The sequence below is a fragment of the Lontra canadensis genome, unplaced genomic scaffold (genome assembly GCF_010015895.1).
Source record: "Lontra canadensis isolate GAN:19392208 unplaced genomic scaffold, GSC_riverotter_1.0 scaffold30, whole genome shotgun sequence".
NCBI lineage: Eukaryota > Metazoa > Chordata > Mammalia > Carnivora > Mustelidae > Lontra > Lontra canadensis.
In genome coordinates, this window is record NW_022631024.1 from 14,031,335 (window position 1) to 14,052,169 (window position 20,835).

The 20,835-nt window shown below is 52.5% G+C and overlaps 2 protein-coding genes across 2 annotated transcripts; one reads left to right on the top strand and one right to left on the bottom strand.

Moving 5' to 3' along the window:
- Positions 1 to 1,490: 1,490 nt before the first annotated feature.
- Positions 1,491 to 11,394, bottom strand: TRUB2 (TruB pseudouridine synthase family member 2). Its single transcript, XM_032865990.1, has 8 exons — positions 11,227 to 11,394; positions 10,739 to 10,870; positions 8,851 to 8,925; positions 7,614 to 7,675; positions 6,361 to 6,442; positions 3,539 to 3,611; positions 2,860 to 2,996; positions 1,491 to 2,102 (listed from the first exon to the last, which is right to left on the bottom strand). The coding sequence occupies exons 1-8, from the start codon at positions 11,333 to 11,335 to the stop codon at positions 1,777 to 1,779; spliced, it is 996 nt and encodes a 331-aa protein (XP_032721881.1). The 5' UTR covers positions 11,336 to 11,394; the 3' UTR covers positions 1,491 to 1,776.
- Positions 11,395 to 11,521: 127 nt separating this feature from the next.
- COQ4 (coenzyme Q4) lies at positions 11,522 to 19,813 on the top strand. The gene is made up of 7 exons (XM_032865989.1): positions 11,522 to 11,838; positions 11,912 to 12,043; positions 13,154 to 13,250; positions 13,781 to 13,883; positions 18,020 to 18,149; positions 18,623 to 18,716; positions 19,235 to 19,813. The coding sequence occupies exons 1-7, from the start codon at positions 11,769 to 11,771 to the stop codon at positions 19,407 to 19,409; spliced, it is 801 nt and encodes a 266-aa protein (XP_032721880.1). The 5' UTR covers positions 11,522 to 11,768; the 3' UTR covers positions 19,410 to 19,813.
- The last annotated feature ends 1,022 nt before the right edge of the window (positions 19,814 to 20,835 follow it).

Consider the following 20,835-nt stretch of genomic DNA (forward strand, 5'->3'; position numbering starts at 1 on the left):
ATCCCCATGTTATGTTTGAGGGAGCTGCTCTTCTGAGGCCCCACGGCCAGAAACCAGCCGAGCCACATCTGTTCAGCCTTACTCTGAGCTCCACGCTGCCCCCACTTGAAGGCGAGGGTGCCGGTGGATGGGGCTTCCTCTCCCAGGGTGACAGCTGGGAGAAGAGATGTGCAGGGCTTCCCCTCAGGGCCCAGACTGGAACCCTAGCCAGAGGCCAACCAGCTCATTCTAGCCCAAATGTTCTGAGTGGGAAAATATCCAAACAGATAGAAGTTAAGAGAGAGCCAGGCCCAAACAAACAACAAAACAAAAAAACACCCAATCCACATGGGATCAAGGTGTCCAAAGCCTAGGAAAATCAAATTGGCAGGAAAAAATGACTAAAAAAAAAATTTTTTTTTTCTTAAAGATTTATTTTTGTGAGAGAGAGGGCACATGCAGGCACACATGAAGGGGAGGAGGGTCAGAAGGAGAAGCAGGCTTCCCATTGAGCAGTAAGCCCCATGCTGGACTCAATCCCAGGACCCTGGGATCATGACCTGAGCCAAAGGCAGATGCTTAACCCACTGAGCCACTCAGGTGCCTGGAAAAATTGGGTTTTGATCCTTTTCCTGAGGTTATTAGAATAGAGACTTTTCAAATTTTTTTTTTTTTTAAGTAATCTCTATACCCAACACAGGGCTCGAACTCTCAACCCCAAGTTCAAACATTGCATGCTCTACACACTGAGCCAGCCAGGCTCCCAGAGAGTAGAGCCTTTGGCCCTGTATGCCCAGTATTTGCTTAGCCAGTCCCTTATTGATGGATGGTAATGTGTTTCCTATTTGTTACTATACATTGTAGCTATCACCTTCTAAGTACCTAGAACTGTCTGCAACTTATGCCAGAAGACAGATTCCTGAAACTAGACCTGCTGAGTCACAGCAGGAGTATTTTTAATTTTGACACACAGTACTACCAAGTTACTCCTAAAAGGTTACTAAGTTGTACCTTCCCCTTCCTACCAATAGCACCCACTGCCCATTTTCTCACATCATTCTCTCACATCAAGAGTTTTTTGTTTGGAAAGGCAAGAAAAAGTCATTATCATTTTCATCTGTATGTCTCTCATTGTTAGAGAGACTGAGTATCATTTCCGGTTTTTAGTGGCCATTTGGATTTTTTTTTTAAAGATTTTATTTATTTATTTGACAGAGATCACAAGTAGGCAGAAAGGCAGGCAGAGAGAGAGAGAAAGGAGGAAGCAGGCTCCCTGCCAAGCAGATAGCCCGATGCGGGGCCTGACCCCAGAACCCCAGGACCACGACCCGAGCCGAAGGCAGAGGCCTCAACCCACTGAGCCACCCAGGAGCCCCAATTTTTTTTTAAGATTTTATTTATTTATTTCTCAGAGTGAGCACAGGCAGAGTGGCAGGCAGAGGGAGAGGCAGGCTTCCCGCTGAGCAAGGAGCCCATGCGGACTCGATCCCAGGACGCTGGGATCATGAGCCGAAGGCAGCCGTTTAACCCACTGAGCCACCCAGGCGCCCCTGGATATTCATTCTTAAACATATTACAAGTATTTTGATCTGCCTTATCATTTATCACCTATTCCTCCATAGGAAAAGTTTTTCCTTTTCCGTGGGGTCAAGTCTGTTGATCTTCTTTCTTACAGTTTCAGACTTTTCTGTCACGTGTAGAAAAGCTTCCCTTACTCTTGCATTCCGCAGTTATCTGTTCCAGCTCATGAACAATTCTTATCCATCCACGGTCCCGCCAAGCCAGCCACAGGGTCTGTCAATGCCCAGCACAGCTTTCTGGCCCCAAGGCAGAGCTTGGCTCCCTAGAGTCCCAGGGCCGGCCAGGACCCTGAAGCTGCTGGGTGCCCAGCCCTGGCCCCAAGCTCTTCTCCAGCTCTGCGGCCACCCGGGGAGCTGCAGCCTGGATGGCATCCTGGATGCTATGTAAGTCCCAATGGGTCCTCAGGAGAGCATCATCTAGGGTGAAAAAGCCATCCCGTGTGCGCCGCACTTGGGAGCAGACGGCAGTGGTCTTCAGCTCCAGGCCGATCTCATGCACCAGCCTTCTCAGCTGCTTCTGTGTCTCATGCATGCACTGCACCTCTGTCGGGGACATACAACAGATCCCAAGGCTAGGCGCACAGCCTCCGGTTATCTGATCTAGATCTGCACCGTGATACCTCTTGGCTATGTGATCACCTTAACCGAAGACCAAGCTCTCCAGGGCTTTGCTATTCAAAGCGCAGCCCAGGGGCCAGCCCTGAAGGTTGATTAGATGTGCAGAACCTTGGGTTCCACCCAGATCTGCAGAATCAGAGTTTGCTCCCCATGCCCCAAGACCTCCAGGGGATTTGTGCGCAGGTTAACTTCCAGAAGGCAGCTCTAGTCTAAGACTTAAGGCTCAGCTGTAAAATGGGTGGTGAGGAATCTCAAGAGAAAATGTACTCAAGGTGCTTATCTTTGGGAGTCCCGGTCAACAGTCAAGGAGCCCTTATGACTTGAGGAGGAGAGAGTAGGAAGGAGGGAGGGGCTGAGCTGGGTGGGACTGGGGAGGTGAGGGCGCTGTCTGATGTCCCACGGCAACTTGAAACATTGGGACACACTGGAAATGAACCGCTAAGTATAAACTTGCTCGCTAAGCTCCAGCTTTAAAGCTAACTTGGCAGCATACAGGACAGGATTGGACTGTGTGCTCTGTGATGGGCCAAGTTCAGTCCAAGGCTGAGAAGGCAGCTGGCTGCTGGTGCGGTAGCCAGCAGACACTAGGGCGGGCATGGGCTGGCCTCTGCAAGGGCATTCAACAGTGACTCCCCAAACCCAGGAGCCCCGTCTCATGCTCCAACTTCCTGGGGCAACTTACGTATGAGGAATTCCGGAGGCGCAAAGTGGATGCACTGGATGGCTGTTACCAGCATTGGAGACTTGTTCATGGGCCGGATCAAGCCTCTCACAGCCATCTCATAGGCCTCCTGGGTCTGCAAGTCCAGGTTGGAGTACCTGGGGATCAGAAGAGGGCTGGCGTGGGATGGGGAGCCGGGCCCAGTTTACCCCTGGCCCTGCCCTGCTCATGAAGAGCTTTCCTGAAGCTTTTCCTTCACTTTCCATCTTCCCTGACCCTCCAGCTGCCCTCTTCTCTGTCCCCTCCAATCCCTAAACGCAGGCTCTGGCCTCCTCTGCAGTCTCCCTCGCTTCCCATCAAGGGCATGCTGCCTGCTCCCGCCCACTGGCTCTAGGTCATGTGAACTGGGTTCCTGGCTTCCCTCTCCACTAAGTCATAAACTCTCACTGAGGCTAGCTGGGGTCTCTTGATCCCCCCTGGTCTCCCCAGGGGCTGGCCTGGCACAAAGAAACACTTCTGGGTGCTGTGGAAGCAAGGGCTGGTCCATGTCTGCTTTCCGGCTCCAAAATGAAAAGTCCTTAGAATCAGCCCCAGGGTGGGCGGAGCCTACAGGGAGCCCAGTGGGCACTTCTGACTTCTTACTCTCCCCGCAACCCCTCAAGGGCCCCTCTCAGGAGAGTGTGGATGGGGCCCCACTTACATCACCAGGGCCTTCTGATGGGAACCCTGGATCAGGGCCAGGATTCGGTCCAGCTTCTCTCTGGTCACATGATCTAGAAAAGCCAAGGGATGGTCAGCCCCCAGGTGTCTGCCGAGGACAGGCCACAACAAACTGGCAAACTCCCTTCCCTCAAACCAGCCCCATCCTTGGAACCTGGAGGGGCCCCAGGGCAACCTCTGGTCCCAGGGGTCCCACTCAGCGGCTTGAGAGTCCTTTGAAACTCTTACGAAAGCCCAGGACCCTCTTCTCAAAAAGTTATGCTTGAACTCAGCATTGTGAGGACATTTTTAAGGGGCTCACAGACTCCAACTTAAGAATACTTTCTTTGGGAAAGGAGGCTCCAAGCCGTACTATGGCTTATCCAACATTCTAAGCCAGGTCCCCCGAGCCTCAGTCTGGGTTTTTATATGCCAGGGACCCTGGGAGGGAGAGTGCCATCTGTCTGAAAGTAGACACAGATGGCGAGAGGCTCCGCCTGCTGGTCCCGAGTGACTAGGGCACGCAGCAGCTAGGCCTGGGGATTCTCACAGACTGCCAGGAGGCGGACCCTGCAGCCCAGCTGGGCCAGAGTTCTGAGCACAGGGGTGGTGACCAAAGGTCTGCCAGCTCATGCAGAGCCTAGACCTCTGATCTCCTCTGTCTGGCTTTCTTCATGCTGCTGTTCTACCTGAAATGGACCCACCACGACTGCCTCCTCCCTCCTCGACAGCCCAGCTCAAAGGCGGCCTCCTCCAGAAAGCCCTCCTGGAGCATGTCACTTCTTCATCCTGCCTCCTGCAGCTCTGCCCTTGGGTTTCTGCCCAGCATTTAATTTGCTTTGGTTTGGGTCGCCGGGGTGGCTTAGTCGGTCAAGTGTCTGCCTTCAGCTTAGGGCATGGTCCCAGGGTCCCAGGATGGAGACCCACATCGGGCTCCCTGCTCAATGGGGAGCCTGCTTCTCCCTCTGCCTGCAGCTCCTCCTGCTTGTGCTTTTTCTCTCTCTCAGATAAATTAAAAAAAAAAAAAAATCTTTTAATTTACTTTGGTTTTAACATTATTTTTTAGTTATATAATTGACATACGAATCTTCAAGAAATACGTTTTTAGGGGCACCTGGGTGGCTCAGTGGGTTAAGCCTCTGCCTTCAGCTCAGGTCATGATCTCAGGGTCCTGGGATGGAGCCCCGAGTCGGGCTCTCTGCTCAGCAGGGAGCCTGCTTCCCTCTCTCTCTGCCTGCCTCTCTGCCTACTTGTGATCTCTCTGTCAAATAAATAAAATAAAATAAAATAAAAAGGGAAACCAAACAAAAAAAAATGTTTTTACAAGATTTATTTGAAAGAGAGAGCACGTGCATACACGTGCATGCCGGAAGAAGGGGGAGAGGATCTTAAGTAGGCACCCCTCTTCTTTAAGATTTAGATCAGAGGGCACCCGGGCAGCTCAGTGGGTTAAGTTTCCAACTCTTGATTTCTGCTGAGGTCGAGATCTCAGGGTTGTGACATCAAGCCCTGTGCCGGGCTCCACACTCAGTATGGAGCCTGCTTAAGATCATCTCCCCTTGCCCCTTCTCCCTGAATGCACGTTCTTCCTCTCTTTCTCTCTCTCCCTCTCAAATAAATAAATGAATAAATAAAATCTTAGAAAAAAAGAAAAAAGAAAAAAGAAATTTAGCTCAGCATTATTAACAAGCATCTCCCCTCCTCCAAATTCCCGCTGCCTCCCAACCAGAGTGTCTACCTGGTAACTGTCTCTGGACGTGTTTTGGATGCTGACACACCCACCCGTACAGATTATATAGTGTTACTCTGCCACGGTCTTAATCCTGTGCACAAGATGCAGAGGTGTGTGTCAGCTCTCCCTGCTAGACTGAGTTCACTGAGCCTGGGGACCCCATCTGATTCATCATATATCCGCCCCCCAAGAGCGTGGCCCATGGCTGGTGCCCAAAAACATCTGTCAAATAAGAAAATATTATTGGGGGCACCTGGGTGGCTCAGTCAGTTAATCTTCTGCCTTCAGCTCAGGTCCCCATCCCAGGGTCCTGAAATCGAGCCCCACATTGGGCTCCCTGCTCAGCAGGGAGTCTACTGCTTCCTCTCTCTCTGCCTGCCGCTCTGCCTACTTGTGCTCTCTGTCGAATAAATAAAATCTAAAACAAAACAAAACAAAAACATAACTGATCTTACAGAAAGTGTTAGAACATTGGGAGTGTAAGAAGTGAAGAATGAGCCATCCAACCGTCCATCCCTCCGCCTACCTCCCCCCTCCCCCCTCCCATTTCCCAGGCTCTGCACTGCGTGTAACCACAGGCTTGGAATGACATGGTCCCTGCTCCCTCGGGGACAGTGTGGGGTGGGAAGACAGATAATAAATAATCACTAATCATGGGGCACCTGGGTGGCTCAGTCAGTTAACCATCTAACTCTTGATTTTGGCTCAGGTCATTATCGCAGTCATGGGATCGAGCCCCGCATGGAGCTCTGCACCCTGAGCGTGGAGTCTGCTTGAGATTCTCTCTCCCTTGCTGCTTTTGCCCTTCCTTCCGCTCTGTCTCTAATAAATAAACTTTAAGAAATCACTAATCATTAGTTGGTTCCTGTTCTCAGAGCCCATCTAGTTCATCTGGGGTTAGAGGAGCTTCCCTGGGGAGGTACCTGCAAGACAGAACGATGTGCCCACAGGCCTCCAACAGCCAGCCTGAGCGTGCTGGAGTCAGCGGGGCCTGCATGGCCAGCGTGGGGATGAGGAAGCAAGGGAGAGCAAGCGCGAAGGCAGCCATAGCCGCTCTCCTCCCACCGCCCTGGGCTCCTGCGGGCTCTCACCGTACGTTGACTTCTCCACCAGCCGCCCCTCGTCACAGAAGTCATCTGTGGCTTTGCCCAGGAGGCCCCGTACTGTGTAATCCTGCAGGGGGAGGGAAGGAAAGATGTGCTCAGAGTCCCTGCTCACCCTTAGCACCAAGGAGGGAGGTGCACCCAGCAGCTCCCACCCCCGACCTTCTAGACAGGCTGCAGATGGGGGGGTCCTCAGGTCTCCCCGCAGGGAGCCAGGCACTCAGCGCCCACCCAGCCACCTCACTGTCCCCCCCCAGGAAGGGTGCCAGACTCCCCTTTGACAGCAAGCATCTGCCCACAAAGGGCGGTGACCACCCCGTGCCTCCACATCTCTCCTAACAAGACCTGACAACTGCTCAGGTCGGGCCCCTCCCAGTGCACCCGGTTGGCTTCTCCCCAGCCTCCAAATACGATCTGTGTGGCTAGCGGCCTCTGCCACACAGAAGTGATGACAGCAGCAGCGATAATAATTTACGGAGTATCTACCATGCGCCAGTGACTGTGCTAAGTACAGTGCATGTAACTTAAACTTCAGAGTGACCCTAGAGAGGAGGTACTATTAGCACTCCCATTTTACAAATGAAAAAATGGAGGAACACGAGTGTTAAGTAATCTACCCAGGGACCCACAGCTGGCAGAGGGGCAGAAGTCGGTTTCAAAAGGAAGCCATATGGCTCCACAATCTGTGCTCTTAACCATTAAAAATGGAGGCCCCCTAACACAGCACCTCTGTTCCCACTCATGGTGCCAGACTCCACGGCCCCAGCCCAGAGACAAGCTCCCTGATGCCTGGATGGTGACATCCACCTCTCAGTTTTGGAGGGGGTGAGCGGGGATGGAAGGGTGTCATGATCAGGCTCTGGGGTTGGACAGATCCAGGTGCAAATCGCAGTTCTGTTCCTTACAGGTTACGCAACCCTGAGCAAATGACATCCCCTCTCTGTGCCTCAGTGGTCTCATCGGTGAGGTGGGTTAACAGCAGATCCCACTTTGTGGGGAAGTGGTGAGGCACCCACGAGGGAATCCACGTGTAGTGCTCAGCACAGAGCGGATAGCACGCTGTAAGGTTAGAGGTCATTACCACACTATCCCTACAGTTTCCTTCAGCACCGAGCCATGAAACAAGGCTGGCTGATAACCTGGGTGTTACCCCATGGAGTCCTCTCAGCTTCAGATTTCCTGCCAGTGAGCCCCAGGAAAAGGACCGGGAGCTGAATGAGTTGTCCCCAGCGCCCCCATACCTTGGTGAGGTGAGCGTTGTACATGCTGGTGAGCAGCCTGCGTCCATGTCCCACGCCGAGCACTGGAAGACACCCAGGCTGATCTCACACCTGCCTCCCCCCTTCCCATTGCCCTGGGACCTCCAGCCCCCACAACCACCATCCCCATACTTCCATCTCCGATGCTACTAAAGCCAGCAAGAGGACAAGGACAGTTTCTTCTACAGGGAGCAAGTGAGCTCCCCCGGGGAAGATATGAAATTGTAGGTTTTGGGGCCCACCCATTTGTACGGACTCTGACTCATGGAGGGGAGGGGCCTTGATCCTTAGTAAGAACCCAGGGAGTTCTGATCCACTCCAAAGAAACACACCAGTGGCTCAGTCACACAGACCTGCCCTCAAATCTGGGGTGGCTCTAAGCATGTCCATTAGCCTCCTTGGGCCTCAGGCTCCCCACCTGTAAAATGGATATACAAGATACTGTCTGATCCCTGTGTGTGTTGTGAACACTGAGGCAATGCGCAGGAAGTAGTAAGCATAAAGGAAGGGCCCAAAAAAGGGGCATTGTGGCCACTCCCTGCCTCTTCCTGCCTTTTTCTCCCTCTGGCTGAAGGAGAGAATGAGCCTCCATTCACTCCTGGAGCGGGAGGACAGGGAGAGGGAGCATGAGATCATGTCTGCCTGACTGTGCCCCAGGAAGCGAGACAAGGGAGCTAGGACTACCGTGCATGGAGGATGTGGCCACTGCCTGACCCTAGGGACACAGATGGCTCATGACTCAGGGCTTTGTGTGTCCAGCCCCAGTGACATTCAGACCCTGGCCAGTGGGGCCAGAGTCACGCGCTTGGCTACCCCACACAAGTGATGACAGTTTTTGCTCCCTGGACCAGGGGCGGTCAATAGCCACATGACCCAAACCCAGTCTCCTAAGCTCCTGGACCCTTCTTTTCCTCGTGAAAATCATAAACCACCTACCTAATAAGGTTGTCATGAAAACACGTGTAAAACGCATGCTTCATACTGTATGTGACACTCAGACATCACTTGATAAAGGTGGGCAATTACGACATCCCCCCTTCTACTAGCTGACCAGACTTGGGGCAGGAAGCAGGGAAGGCAGGCAGTGGCAGGCAATGGCTGTCAGGCTGGAAGTGGGCGGGGTTCATGGTAACTCGCCCCCATCCCTCACCTCCCCCCACTCCCAGGGTCTTCTCCCAAGACTGTATCACAGCACCCCTGGGCTCACCACACCACCTACCAAGTACCCCAGATGCTTGGGCATCCAGCCGGTGTCCCACGCCAATCTTCAGGCTGGTGAATGCTGGTCCACAAACTAGAAACAAACAAACGGGGTCCCTTTGCTCCCTGGATTGCTGGATCCAGCCTCCAGGATGACTTCAGCCTGCACCATGGCTTCATTCCTAGGATGTAGCCTCATGGAGCCCAAACGAAGAGCAGTTTGGACTCTCGGGCTTCCCCACTGCAGAATCTGGGGCCTAGAACTATTTCCTCAGTTCCCTAACTCCAGAAAAAGGGCCTGTTACTCTGCCTATCATCGTTCCCCGGGTGAGAGGCTTTGAGGGGACTAGGCAGTACACTGGGACGCAACTTTCCTACTCAGCTGCAGCAGAAGGAGAGTCCTGGTCACCCCAGTAAGAAAATGGAGGTGGAAAGTTCCTGAAGGCAGGGTATGGGTCCCAAGTTCTAACCCTAAGGCCAGAACTCACCAGGTGCTCAGGAAATAACTAATGAGGGATGCCTGGGTGGCTCAGTTGGTTAAGTGTCTGCCTTCGGCTCAGATCATGATCCCAGGGTCCATGATCCCCCTGGATCCTAGGATCCAGTCCCACACTGGGCTTCTTGCTCAGCAGGGAGTCTGGTTTCTCTCTCTGCCTCTCCCCCTGCTCACACTCTCTAATAAATAAATTAAATCTTTAAAAAAATTAAAATAAAAACATTTTTTAAAATGTGCATCAATTATACCTCAATGACGCTATTAAAAAAAAAAACAAAAACGGATGTAGGAATGAGCCAGAAGCATATACACTTCCACAGAACAAGAGGTATCCGGGGGAAGGATACGGGATGGTTAAGTGCCTACTGAATCCAGGCTTTGTTATTTAATGTCAACACTGAGCCTCAGTTTCCTCATTTGTGAAATGAGAACAGGACCCACCTCACGTGGTGGTGAAGATTTAATGAAATGGTACTTGGTAAAAGCTTAACATGGTACGTAGTACAGGAGAGATTCTCAGTACATACTTGTTACTGCTATACTACAGAGTCACTAAATATCACTGCCAAAGGGATTTTAGTAGTTTCTGGCTGAATCCCTCAGTCTTCCTAATCTTGTCTATTGACAGGGAGCTCATTACAACTAGTTCCATTCTTGGGCAGCTTTGCTGACTAAAAAAATCACTCTTGGGGTGCCTGGGTGGGGTGGCTCAGTGGGTTAAAGCCTCTGCCTTCAGCTCAGGTCATGATCCCAGGGTCCTGGGATCGAGCCCCTCATCAGGCTCTCTGCTTGGCGGGGACCCTGCTTCCCCTTCTCTCTCTGCCTGCCTCTCTGCCTACTTGTGATCTCTGTCAAATAAATAAATAAAATCTTTAAAAAATTTTAAAAAGTCACTCTTTCCCAAAAGCCCAAAAGTCCCGCCTTAGGACTTCTACCTAAGGATCTCAATTCCCATCTGGAATCCCAGCATAGCTAAAAGGGCCAGCAAGCTACAGTCCAAGCCAAATCCTCAAGCCTGTTTTTTCAATGGCCCATGAGTTAAATTTTTTTTTTCATTTTTCAATGATCCCCCTAAAATCAAGAAAATAATATTTTGTGACATAGGAAAATTATATGAAACTCAAATGTCACTTTCCATAAATAAAGTTCTATTGGAACACAGCCAGGCTCACTGCATTCCATATTGCCTACGGGTTCTTTGCACTACAATGGCAGAATCGGGCCTGCAAAGCCTAAAATATTTGCTATCTGGCCCTTTTGCAGGAAAATTTGCCTATTCCCGGTCAAATAAATCCTTCATCCCCGCTGTGGCCTTTCAAGGGACAAGAGTCTGAGCATGCACAGGGACACTGACTCTGAGCACAGACTGCCTGGGAAATGACACCCAAGCCCCTGTCTCAATGTGCCTTACCCAGCGGATGGTTGGTGAGGGTGGGCACACTGGTGGCGGTGAGAGTAAGCGCCTTCTCTTCACCGTCCCCCACGGGACCCAGCAGGAAACGAACACGCTGCTCAGGAGCGGGAGCCTTCCCAGCATTGACACCTGAGTACACAAAGGTCAAGACATCAGGTCAGTTCTGTCCAGACACCTGGGGCAGGTGAGACTGGGAGGTACGGAGACATGGAAGAGAAAGTCCACGATGTAGCGAACAGCAGCAGTTAAGGATCAGGCGCGGGTTCAAAATCTGACTCTATTACCTATGACACCAGACAATACTGTTTAGCCATCTGAACGCAGGGGAAAGTGAGGAATAACGGAGTGTACAGACTCCTTGATTAGGAAAGCGCTCCGCCCAGAGGACTGGGTCACATGACTTCATTTTGCCAGGAGGATCGGAAGCGGAGATGGACTCCCGGGAGAACAGGAGCAGGATCGTGGGTCTGCTTCGAGGGCCTCACCCTTCAGAAGCTGCAGCTCCACGGTGTCCCGCACGTGCTTCCATTTCAGCCCCGGGGGCTTGTAGACCGCGAAGAGCCCGTGCAGCCGCGCCAGGCCGCGGGACCCCATCCCCGAAGCCCGCGCGGCGCCCGCTGGTGAAGTAGCTGCACCCGAACGGAAGTGCCGTACGGTCCCCCTCCCAAATGTGCTCCGGACCATGGGTGCCGCCATATTTCTTAACCGGAAGAGGTTCACGTCTTATTGGCCTCGGGGAAAACGCACGGAAGAGAAGACAGTAGGGCCCGACGCTGAACCTCGAGCGGAAATCACTCGGGGACCCTTTCTGGGCGTGAGGGGAAATGGGGAGTTTTGCTTCGGTGGGAATAGATGGCAGACAGGTCGCCTGGGTTTCCTTCTCATACTGAGCGATAGGGCCCTCTCCTGTCCGTGCTACGATTTTCCCTCCTTCAAAGGCCCTTCTGGGCGCTCCGCGGCTGGAGGGGTTTGCAGCTTAGGCCCTGCCCGCGCCTGTTCCCGCGGCCGCCGGCGGGTGCCCGCTGCCATGGCGACCCTGCTGCGCTCGGCCCTGCGCCCTCTCCGCGCGCTCGGTGGCCCCCGGGGACCGGCTGCAGGCAAGTGGCGGAGGCGGGAGGGAGGCCTGGGGTGCCGGGCTCTTCTGACCGCGGCCTTTTCCTCGCCCAGTAGATGTGCCGCTCCGAGGCGTTCGCCATGGCGCCGGCCTGCTCTACCCCGGGCACATCCCCACCTCCCCGCTGCAGAAGGCGCTGCTGGCCGCCGGCTCCGCGGGAATGGCTCTGTATAACCCGTACCGCCACGGTAAGGTCGCCCGCGTCCGGCGCTCCCGGGAGGGCAGCGGGGGCTTGGCGCGCGCCCTTGGCCTGGGAACCTGTGCAGGTGCCCGCCCCTTCCTCTACCCGCCCCCTAGGGGTAACTGGAGAGTAGACTAGGTCTGGGTTCCCAAACTCCGCTGCATCCCATCACCACGCGCAAGGTTCACAAAAAGGCAGATGCCCGAGTCGAGTCCCACCCTGAGCTCAGTCCAAATCAGCCCGAGCCTGGGGAGGGGAGGGAAGGGCCAGCATTTTTAAAGTTATTTTTTATAAAATAACCACCTACCGGAAGATTCTGTCAACCAGCCACATTGAGAAACCCGTGGACTAAATAGATGATTTACAAAGTTCGTTATAACATACATCAAATTATTCCACTAAATATTCAAGTTTATAAGGTCAGACACCCCGACCGCCCTGTTGCACTGTTCTCAGAAGTATTTTAGGTTGTGCCTGGCACATAGCAGATGTTCAATAAATGTTTGCTGGATGTATGACTGGAACATCTTAGGGTTCTACAGTAGTTTTCTCATTCTCAGGATTCTAAGACTGGAAGGTATTATTTCTTCTACGAATAGAAATGACAGTGCTAATTGCTCACTGACCCCATATGCCAGCTGCTCCCTGAACTAAATGTTTTATTTGCACGAGGTTCTTGATTTTTCACATTAACCCTGTAAGAAGGGTGTTCTCCACATTTCATAAATTAGTACCCTGAGGCTTGGAAATGTGAAGCATTTTGCACAAGTTCACTTAGACAGGGATTGTACCTAAACCCAAACCTAGCACTCTGATTTCAAAGCCTGTGATCAATGGAGGCATGATATTCTGTTGTAATAATGGGTGTAAAAGTGACTTATAAACTCGAGCGCTGTCCTAACCAGAGCCATCTCAGCCTGTTAGATTAATAACAATGATAATGACGATAGGTACATACGTTGAGCCCTTACTGTGTGCCACGTGATTTGCTAAATGTTTAACATGCATCCTTGTAACTAAGAGATAGATAAGTTTTTGGTTTATCATGTAGGAGGCTCAGACCAGGTCTGATACCTACGATCATATCTTCCATTTGTCCCCATTTCTTTCCTTTTAGACATGGTCGCAGTTCTAGGGGAGACCACAGGACACTGTGCCCTGAAGGTCCTCAGGGACCAGATGAGGAAGGATCCAGAGGGTGCCAAGATCCTGCAGTAGGTCCCAGCTGTACCTGGGGGGTTGGGGACATTCTCTGGGGATCCTGACCTCTCTGGAGTCACACTGTGTTCCTCTAGGGAGCTCTTCTTGGTGTCCTGGCCATGTGCACATGCTGGGCACTGCCTAGCTCCATGGGTGCCATTCATATATACACTATGATGACCTATGGGTAGTGCAATGTGGTGGCGTCAGCCCAGATCCCACCATAGAGCCCTCTGCCTTCCCTTTGCTCCCATTACAGGCTAGCTATAACCCCTGCCCCTGCAGTGCCCTTTGTGAGTACCTGGTTCACACCTGAGGCTTGCTCCTGAGATTATGCCACTGCAGGCCGGAACCATGATCTTAGCTTGTGGTAGTCTCCTCAGTCCCTGCCACCATCCTGGCCAGAAGCAGGTGCTGCAATAGGATTTGTGGCCCCTTTGTTGCTCTCTGCCGCTTCGCCTCCCATACCCTTGCTCCAGCTGGACCTCTCAGCTGCCTTTGCAGCTGCCCGCCCAGTACCTAAGTCCTGCCTTCTGCCATGCAGGGAGCGTCCCCGGATCTCACTGTCCACCCTTGACGTAGACAAGCTCCGTAGTCTGCCTGAGGGCTCCCTTGGCCAAGAGTATCTCCGTTTCCTGGATGTTAATGTGAGTTTCCAGCTTCTGTGCATTTGGCAATTCCTAGGAAAGGCAGAGAAGGGCATGAGAGTGACATCCTGAGGAAGGAGAAGTCCTGAATGGCCACCGTGGCCAGGTGTGCTTTTTGTCTCTTGTCCCAAGGTTTTGTCGTCCAAACAATAGTACTGGCCAGTATCTAATAGCCACTTACTGGGTGTCAGCTGCCAGGCTCATACCTGATCTTGCTGAACCCTCCCAGCAAGAAGGTTCATGCTTGACCCTCCCTGTTGAGTATGTCCTATTATTATCCCCTTTAATAGGTGAAGAAATGAGCCTCAGAGCCCTTAAGCAATTTGATGATTCCATACAGCCAGTATGAATTCGTACTCATTTACTGCCTTTTTTTTAAAGATTTTATTTTTAAGTCTGTCTCTATGCCCGGTGTGGGGCTTGAACTCACAGCCCCAAGATCAAAAGTTGCATGCTCCACTGACTAAGCCAGTCAGGCGTCCCCAGATCATGCTTTTATCTGCTGTATTATGTCCCCCTGTTTCAGAGACAGTGCTTTCCCCAGGGTATGACAGGCTGTGGCAGTTTCTGTCCCAGGCAGGGAGGAGAGAGTCCCAAATCCTGAGGAACTCATCACGCGTTCAGGATCTGCCGTGTGCCACCCATCGTTCCAGGAGCTGGTGATAGAATGGTGAACTAGACAAAGTCCTGCTCTCGTGGCGCTAATACTCTGGTTTGGGGAGGAAATCAAGTAATAGAAGAAAAGATTTCATATAAAAATTCAGGTCAAATATTTATTGACTGCTTGCAATCTACAACACTGTTCTCAGTAATTCAGATACAGTGAATGTACTTGAGAGAAGGAGAGAGAGCACGAATTGGGGGGAACGAGAGGAAAAAGGAGAAGCAGAATCCCCACTGAGCTGGGAGCCTGACACGGGACTTGGTCCCAGGAACCTGAGATCCTGACCCGAGCCAAAGGCATATGCTTAACCCAGGTGCCTCAGAAACAGATAATTCTCTGTTTGTAGGGGCTGCCCGGTGCTTTCCGGGATGGTTGGCCACATCCCCGGCCTCTCTCCATGGCTGCGGGTAGCATTCCTACTAAGTCACGACGGCCATGAATTTATGAAGACATGGCAAATATCCCCCAGGGGGCGGTTAAGAAGCTACTGCTCTGGATTTGTCCCTGAGATAATAATCTGCTCCCCGTACTCTCCGACACTTGCTCCTGCCTCATTTCCTACCATCTCCTCGGATTTCACCAGGAAGCAAATTACTTCATCCATGGGAAACCCACCAGGGTGGCCGCCTTCTTCTGAAGTCCCCAGAGCCTTTCCTCTTGTTGCTGTGGAGGGGATGGGACGGCCAGGGCCTCCCTAGGCACCCTGCCCAGTCTCAGCACTAGTTGTGATAATAGCCATAGAGATTGTGACACTTGTAGGGCACTGAAACCAGGAGCCCACAGAATGTGAAGGAACACCTTTGTCCCAGCAGAGGTTGAGATCAGAGTTCAAGGTAAGGCCACCCTCTCTGAGGCTGTCATTGGTGGGGGGTATGGTCATCTTGTGGCATTAAGATTATGGGCCTGGGCTCTGGAGTTAAGAGTAGCCTGAATTAGAATCCTACCTCTCTTCTCAGCTTTATGGCCCTGGGCAGATCATTGGACCTCTTTGAGCTTCCTATTCCTTATCTGAAGGCAGGGGACCTAATGTTTATTTTCCAGGGCACTTGAGTCGCTTATAATTAATGGATGTTAAGGCTGTTGGCTTTGGAATCCAGTTGACTTTGTTTCAAATCCTGATTCAGCCACTTGCTTAGCTGTGTGATGTTGGGCAACTCACTCAACTTCTCTGAACCTCATCTTTCTTATCTTTAACTGAGGATCCTAAAGTGTCTACCCCCAGATGGTTGTGAGGATGCCTTATGATGACATATGTGAAGGACTTCATAGAGTGCTGGCACATAGTAGGTACTCTGTAAATGTCACTGCTGTCACTCTGATCACCCTCAGCTTCACACGGCACGTAGAACTCCCTGGAGAAGAAATTAGGAGCCGGAACCCAGTGAGATCACAGACCACAGACGAAGGCACTGAGCCAACAGCCCGAAAGCAATGAAACCACCAAATCCTTTGGGCTCTGGACAGGCCGACACCATTCTTGGGGAACAGGAACACTAGGCTGCTGCCGTTCTGCATGGGTGCTGCTGAGGACTCAGAGAGGCAGTGGGTGGGTCAGAGAGAGACAGTTGACATCCCTTCCTGGGGTCAGAAAAGTCCCTGGCAGTCTAGCAGTGAACAAAGCAGCCAGCAGCCGTGGGCAGCCGAAAGGCCGCTACAGCACCACTCACAGAAAGCGACCACAAGCCAATAGGTCACTTCCAATCTGTTGTTAGCCACTTCGGTAAAAGCAAAAAGAAACACATTAATAGCCTATTTTTTTTAACCCAGCGTACTGACAATACCATCATTTCAACATGTAATCGCTATTTCTAAATTACTGAGATTTCATTGTTCTCTTCACACCAAGTCTTCGAAACCCGGTGTGCATTTGATGCCTACCACAGCATAGTTAGGTTGGAGCTGTCCCATTTCTAGGCTCGGTGGCCACTTGGGGTGAGGGGCTGCTGTAGTGGAAAGTCCAGGTCTGGAAGAGGGGCACATGCACTACACATCACAAGGCATGGAACACTACAAGAGACAATAATGTGGACCTGAGCAGTCTGAGGGTCACGGACTGCCTCCCTGCAGCGGGGACACTTAAGACGAGTCAGAAAGAACAGGTGGGAGTGCCTGGGTGGCTCAGTGGGTTAAGCCTCTGCCTTCAGCTCAGGTCATGATCTCAAGGTGCAGGGATCAAGCCCCGCATCGGGCTCTCTGCTCAGCGGGGAGCCTGCTTCCCCCTCTCTCTCTGCCTGCCTCTCTGCCTGCTTGTGATCTCTGTCTCTCTCTGTCAAATAAGTAAAATCTTTAACAAAAAAAGAAAAGAAAGGACAGGTAGGCATTGTCAAGGTGAGGCTGTGCCTGGTGGGGGAGAGCGCCCTAGGCTGGGAACAGCTCATGGGAAGGATCGGGGCTGGGGCATCTGGCTCGCTCAGTCAGTGGAAAATGTGACTCTTGATCTTGGGGTTATGAGTTCGAGCCCCCCTGGCGGGTGTAGAGATTACTTAAAAAAATTAGGGACACCTTGGTGGCACAGTCATTTAAGTGACTGACCTTGGTTTTGGCTCAGGTTGTGATCTCAGGGTCCTGGGATCGAGCCCTGCGTTGGGCTCCACACTCAGCATGGAGTCTACTTGGGATTCTCCCTCTCCCTCTGTCTCTCCCCGCGTGTGAACCCGCCATCTCTTTCTCTCTCTCTCTCAAATATAGAAATAAATTTTATTTATTTGGGTGAGAGAGCAGCAGACTCCCCACTGAGCAGGGAGCCCATGAAGGACTCGATCCCAGGATCCCAGGATTATGACCTGAGCCCAAGACAGATGCTCAACCGATTGAGCCACCCAGGCACTGCCCCCCGACCCAATTAAATCTTTAAAAAAGAAAGTATCAGGGACCTTGGAAAGTTCTTTTTTCCTTTTTCTCCCCATTTTATTTCTACTTGTGGTTAAAAAAAAAAAAAAGCACAATAATGGTGTAAGGTAACATAACATAAGAGTTTTCATCTCAGGGGGGCCTGGCTGGCCCGGTCGGAGGAGTATGTAACTCTTGATCTCAGGGTTGTGAGTTCTAGCCCCACGCTGGGGGTAGAGTTTACCTTAAAGAAAAAAAAAAAAGAATTGTCATCTTAACCATCTCAAGCGGACAGTTCAGTAGTGTTAAATATATTCACGTTGCTCTGAAACCAACCTCTAGAGCTTTTCTGTCTTGTAAAACTGAAACCTTATCCCCTTAAGCACCCATCGCTTCCCCCTACTGCCAGGAGCTGTTTTGCCATAAATTCCAACAGGCTTGGACATTTATGTGTGTCAGGGTAGGCCATGGGGGTGTCTGCCACTATGTTCCCTACCCGAGGACTCGTCCCCTGTTGGCCCGTGTGGGCAGAAACCATCCGTGGTATGAGTTTGGTGGGAGTGGTTGACAGTCCGGGAGAGGCTGGCTAGTTTGGCCTTGGGAACAGCTAGGAAGAGATCTAGGGGAGGTTCACGGTTGTCAGAGGGTCTCCCCAGATACCCGAGCACCCACCCAATTCGTGGACGACGAGGAGCTGGCCTATGTGATCCAGCGGTACCGGGAGATCCACGACATGCTCCACACCCTGCTGGGAATGCCCACCAACATCCTGGGTGAGTGGGGACCCCTGGTGGCCCTGGGGCTGGTGGGGGGACAGGGTGCTAGCCAGCCTGTCCACCTGGGCCTGACACCCACCAGTCAGCCGGCTCAGTGCCTCATTTTCCGCTTTCTGAACGTCTTGGTAGTATCTGTACCCTGCGTCCCCTCTCTGTTCCACTGCCTCTGTGGTTCCTGAGCTGATGCCGCATCCAAGCATCGGGCTCCCTGCTCTCACACCTCCTACGGCCTACAGGAACCACCCTGGACTTCTCAGCCTGGCTTTTGGAGTCCTCTGCGCTCTGAGCCCAAGCTTCCTTCCCAGCCCTTATCTCCTGCTCTTCCTTGGACCCTCTCCTTCACCCAAAGACCAGCAGGGGCCAGGCCTGGGCACGAGAGAGAGCAAAGAGGAGCAGATGCTTTGCTCTGTCCTGGCGGGAGCACCATGGCCTCTCCTCACCCCCCACCCTGTCCCTCGCCCTGCCCCCAGGGGAGATCGTGGTGAAGTGGTTTGAGGCTGTCCAGACCGGCCTGCCCATGTGCATCCTGGGTGCCCTCTTTGGACCGATCCGACTCAGTGCCCAGTAAGTGCTCAGGTGGCGAGGGGTTGAGGGAGAGCTCAGAGGAGCCGGGCTCCAGGAAATGGGACAAGCATGCAGCCTTCCCGAGCAGCCCCAGTGGTTCTCCAGGAAGCCAGGGTAGAAAGGTCAGGGCAGGAAGGAGAAGCTGGCCTGGCTCAGGGTCTCCAGGGCAATGGAGGGAAGCCTCGATGTTTCACAGGACTCTAGGGTCTCCTGGGCCAGGCCTCAGTGTCGGGTCAGAACATGGAATGGGGAGGGGGTCGCAAATCCAGTGTTAGTTCCTGGAGTTAGGTAGCCCTTGTTTAAATCTGGGCTTTGGCATATTCAAAATGTGTGGCTTTGGGCACAAGATTTTACCTGAGTTTCCATTTCCTCATCTGCTGCTGGGGATAATAAGATGGGGATAATAACTACCTTCCTTTTAAGGTGTTTTTGAAGGCAGAAAATGCAGATCAACTTCTGGGCATACAGCACACCCGGCCCTGTGGACCTTATGTCTTTTTTCCTCTGCTGCCCCACAGGAGCCTACAAGTGCTGGTTTCAGAGCTCATCCCATGGGCGGTGCAGAATGGGCGCAGAGCCCCATGTGTCCTCAATCTGTACTACGAGCGGCGCTGGGAGCAGCCCCTGAGGTCTCTACGGGAGGAGCTGGGCATCACAGACCCCCCCAGCGTGCATGTCAGGGGCCTGGCCTAGGCCCTGAGCCGCCGCCCATACTCCCACCTTCCCTAGGGGCAGAGGACTGTTTTGCCATTACCTTTGTTCTTTTTCTTTGAACACTGACCCTTGGACATCCTTTGTCGTAATTTGTCATAATCACTGATGAGTGGCTTCGAGGACCACCCAGGAGGGAGGAGGCAGAGCAGCAGGGCTCCCAGGAGAGCCAGGAGCTGCCCAAAGAGCACCAGGTGTGAGCGAGAATCCGTCATCCAGCCTGGTGCTGGGGTGTCTCAGGTCCACTGCTCCTGTTCTGGACCCGTCCTTGCCAACGAGGGTTTTCTAGGTGCCAGGCTGGGTGTCCTCCAGGAGGAAGGGCTCTACCAGTTCCAAAGACCTGAGAAGGGCAGGTCTCCACTGTCTGAATAAAGTCTGCCATCAGACCAAGTGTCCGCTGCTTCTGCCTTTGCCCCGTGCTGCCCATGGCTCTTCGAGCCCTGGGGCACACATCCCCTCCAGCCTGAGCTTCAGCAGCGTGTCCTCTTTCCTTTGGTCTGAAGTCAGCCAGACTGGGATTCCGATTCCTAATTCCTCCATCATTTTCCAGCAGAGGGGACGTAGGGCAAGTTCGTTCCCTTTCAGCCCATTTCATCATCAGTAAAAGGGGAAGAGAACCAACACCCACTTCCTAGCATTCCTGTGAGGATTTTGGAAGGGCTTCAGAGAAAGCCCCCGCCCGCCCCCCGCCCCCCGGGGGCAGAAAGCGAGTATCGAAACTGTGTTCACAGGTGAGGCAGCTGTGAGGCTGCTGGTTCATTCTGGAGTGGCACGTGGGCATTTTCTCTGGGGCAGGGCCAAGGAGTGGGGACAGGCAGGGTAAAAGGATCATGGCAGGAGCAGCTAGCCGTGTCTGGAGATTTAGAACCAGACACAGTCTCAGGATGGCAGAGCCTTTAGAGTTTTGGGGGGCCAGCTCCCCACTGTATGGATAGGACAACTAAGTCCTAGAGATAGGCAAGGAATTGCCTGAACTAACTAGAACACAGGCCACAAGACTTCCTGGTTGGGCTTCCTGTGCCTCAGTTTCCCTATTCATAACAAGGGCTACGGTTTTATAGCTGGACTATGTGCCTAAGCAATTGAGGTACGTTATTGTATCGATGCCTCCAACAACCCAAAGAGATGTATTATTACTTGTGAGGCAATAGGAGCAGAGCTGGGACTAGAACCAGGGACTGTCAGACCTGCCCCACATTGCCAGCCCAGTGCCTCAGCCTACCTTGTGCCGACCACATCCCAACTGGGGCTCCTAGTGGCGGAGGGGGGAGGCTGGACGCCTACCTTGGATCCACAGCTTTTTCAAGAGGGAAGCCTTGTCCTGAGCTCTTTGGATTTCTGCAAAAAAAAGGAGGGATGAGCTTTCCAGACCTAATCCGTCTTTGTACTATGGACCACCTTTCCAGAT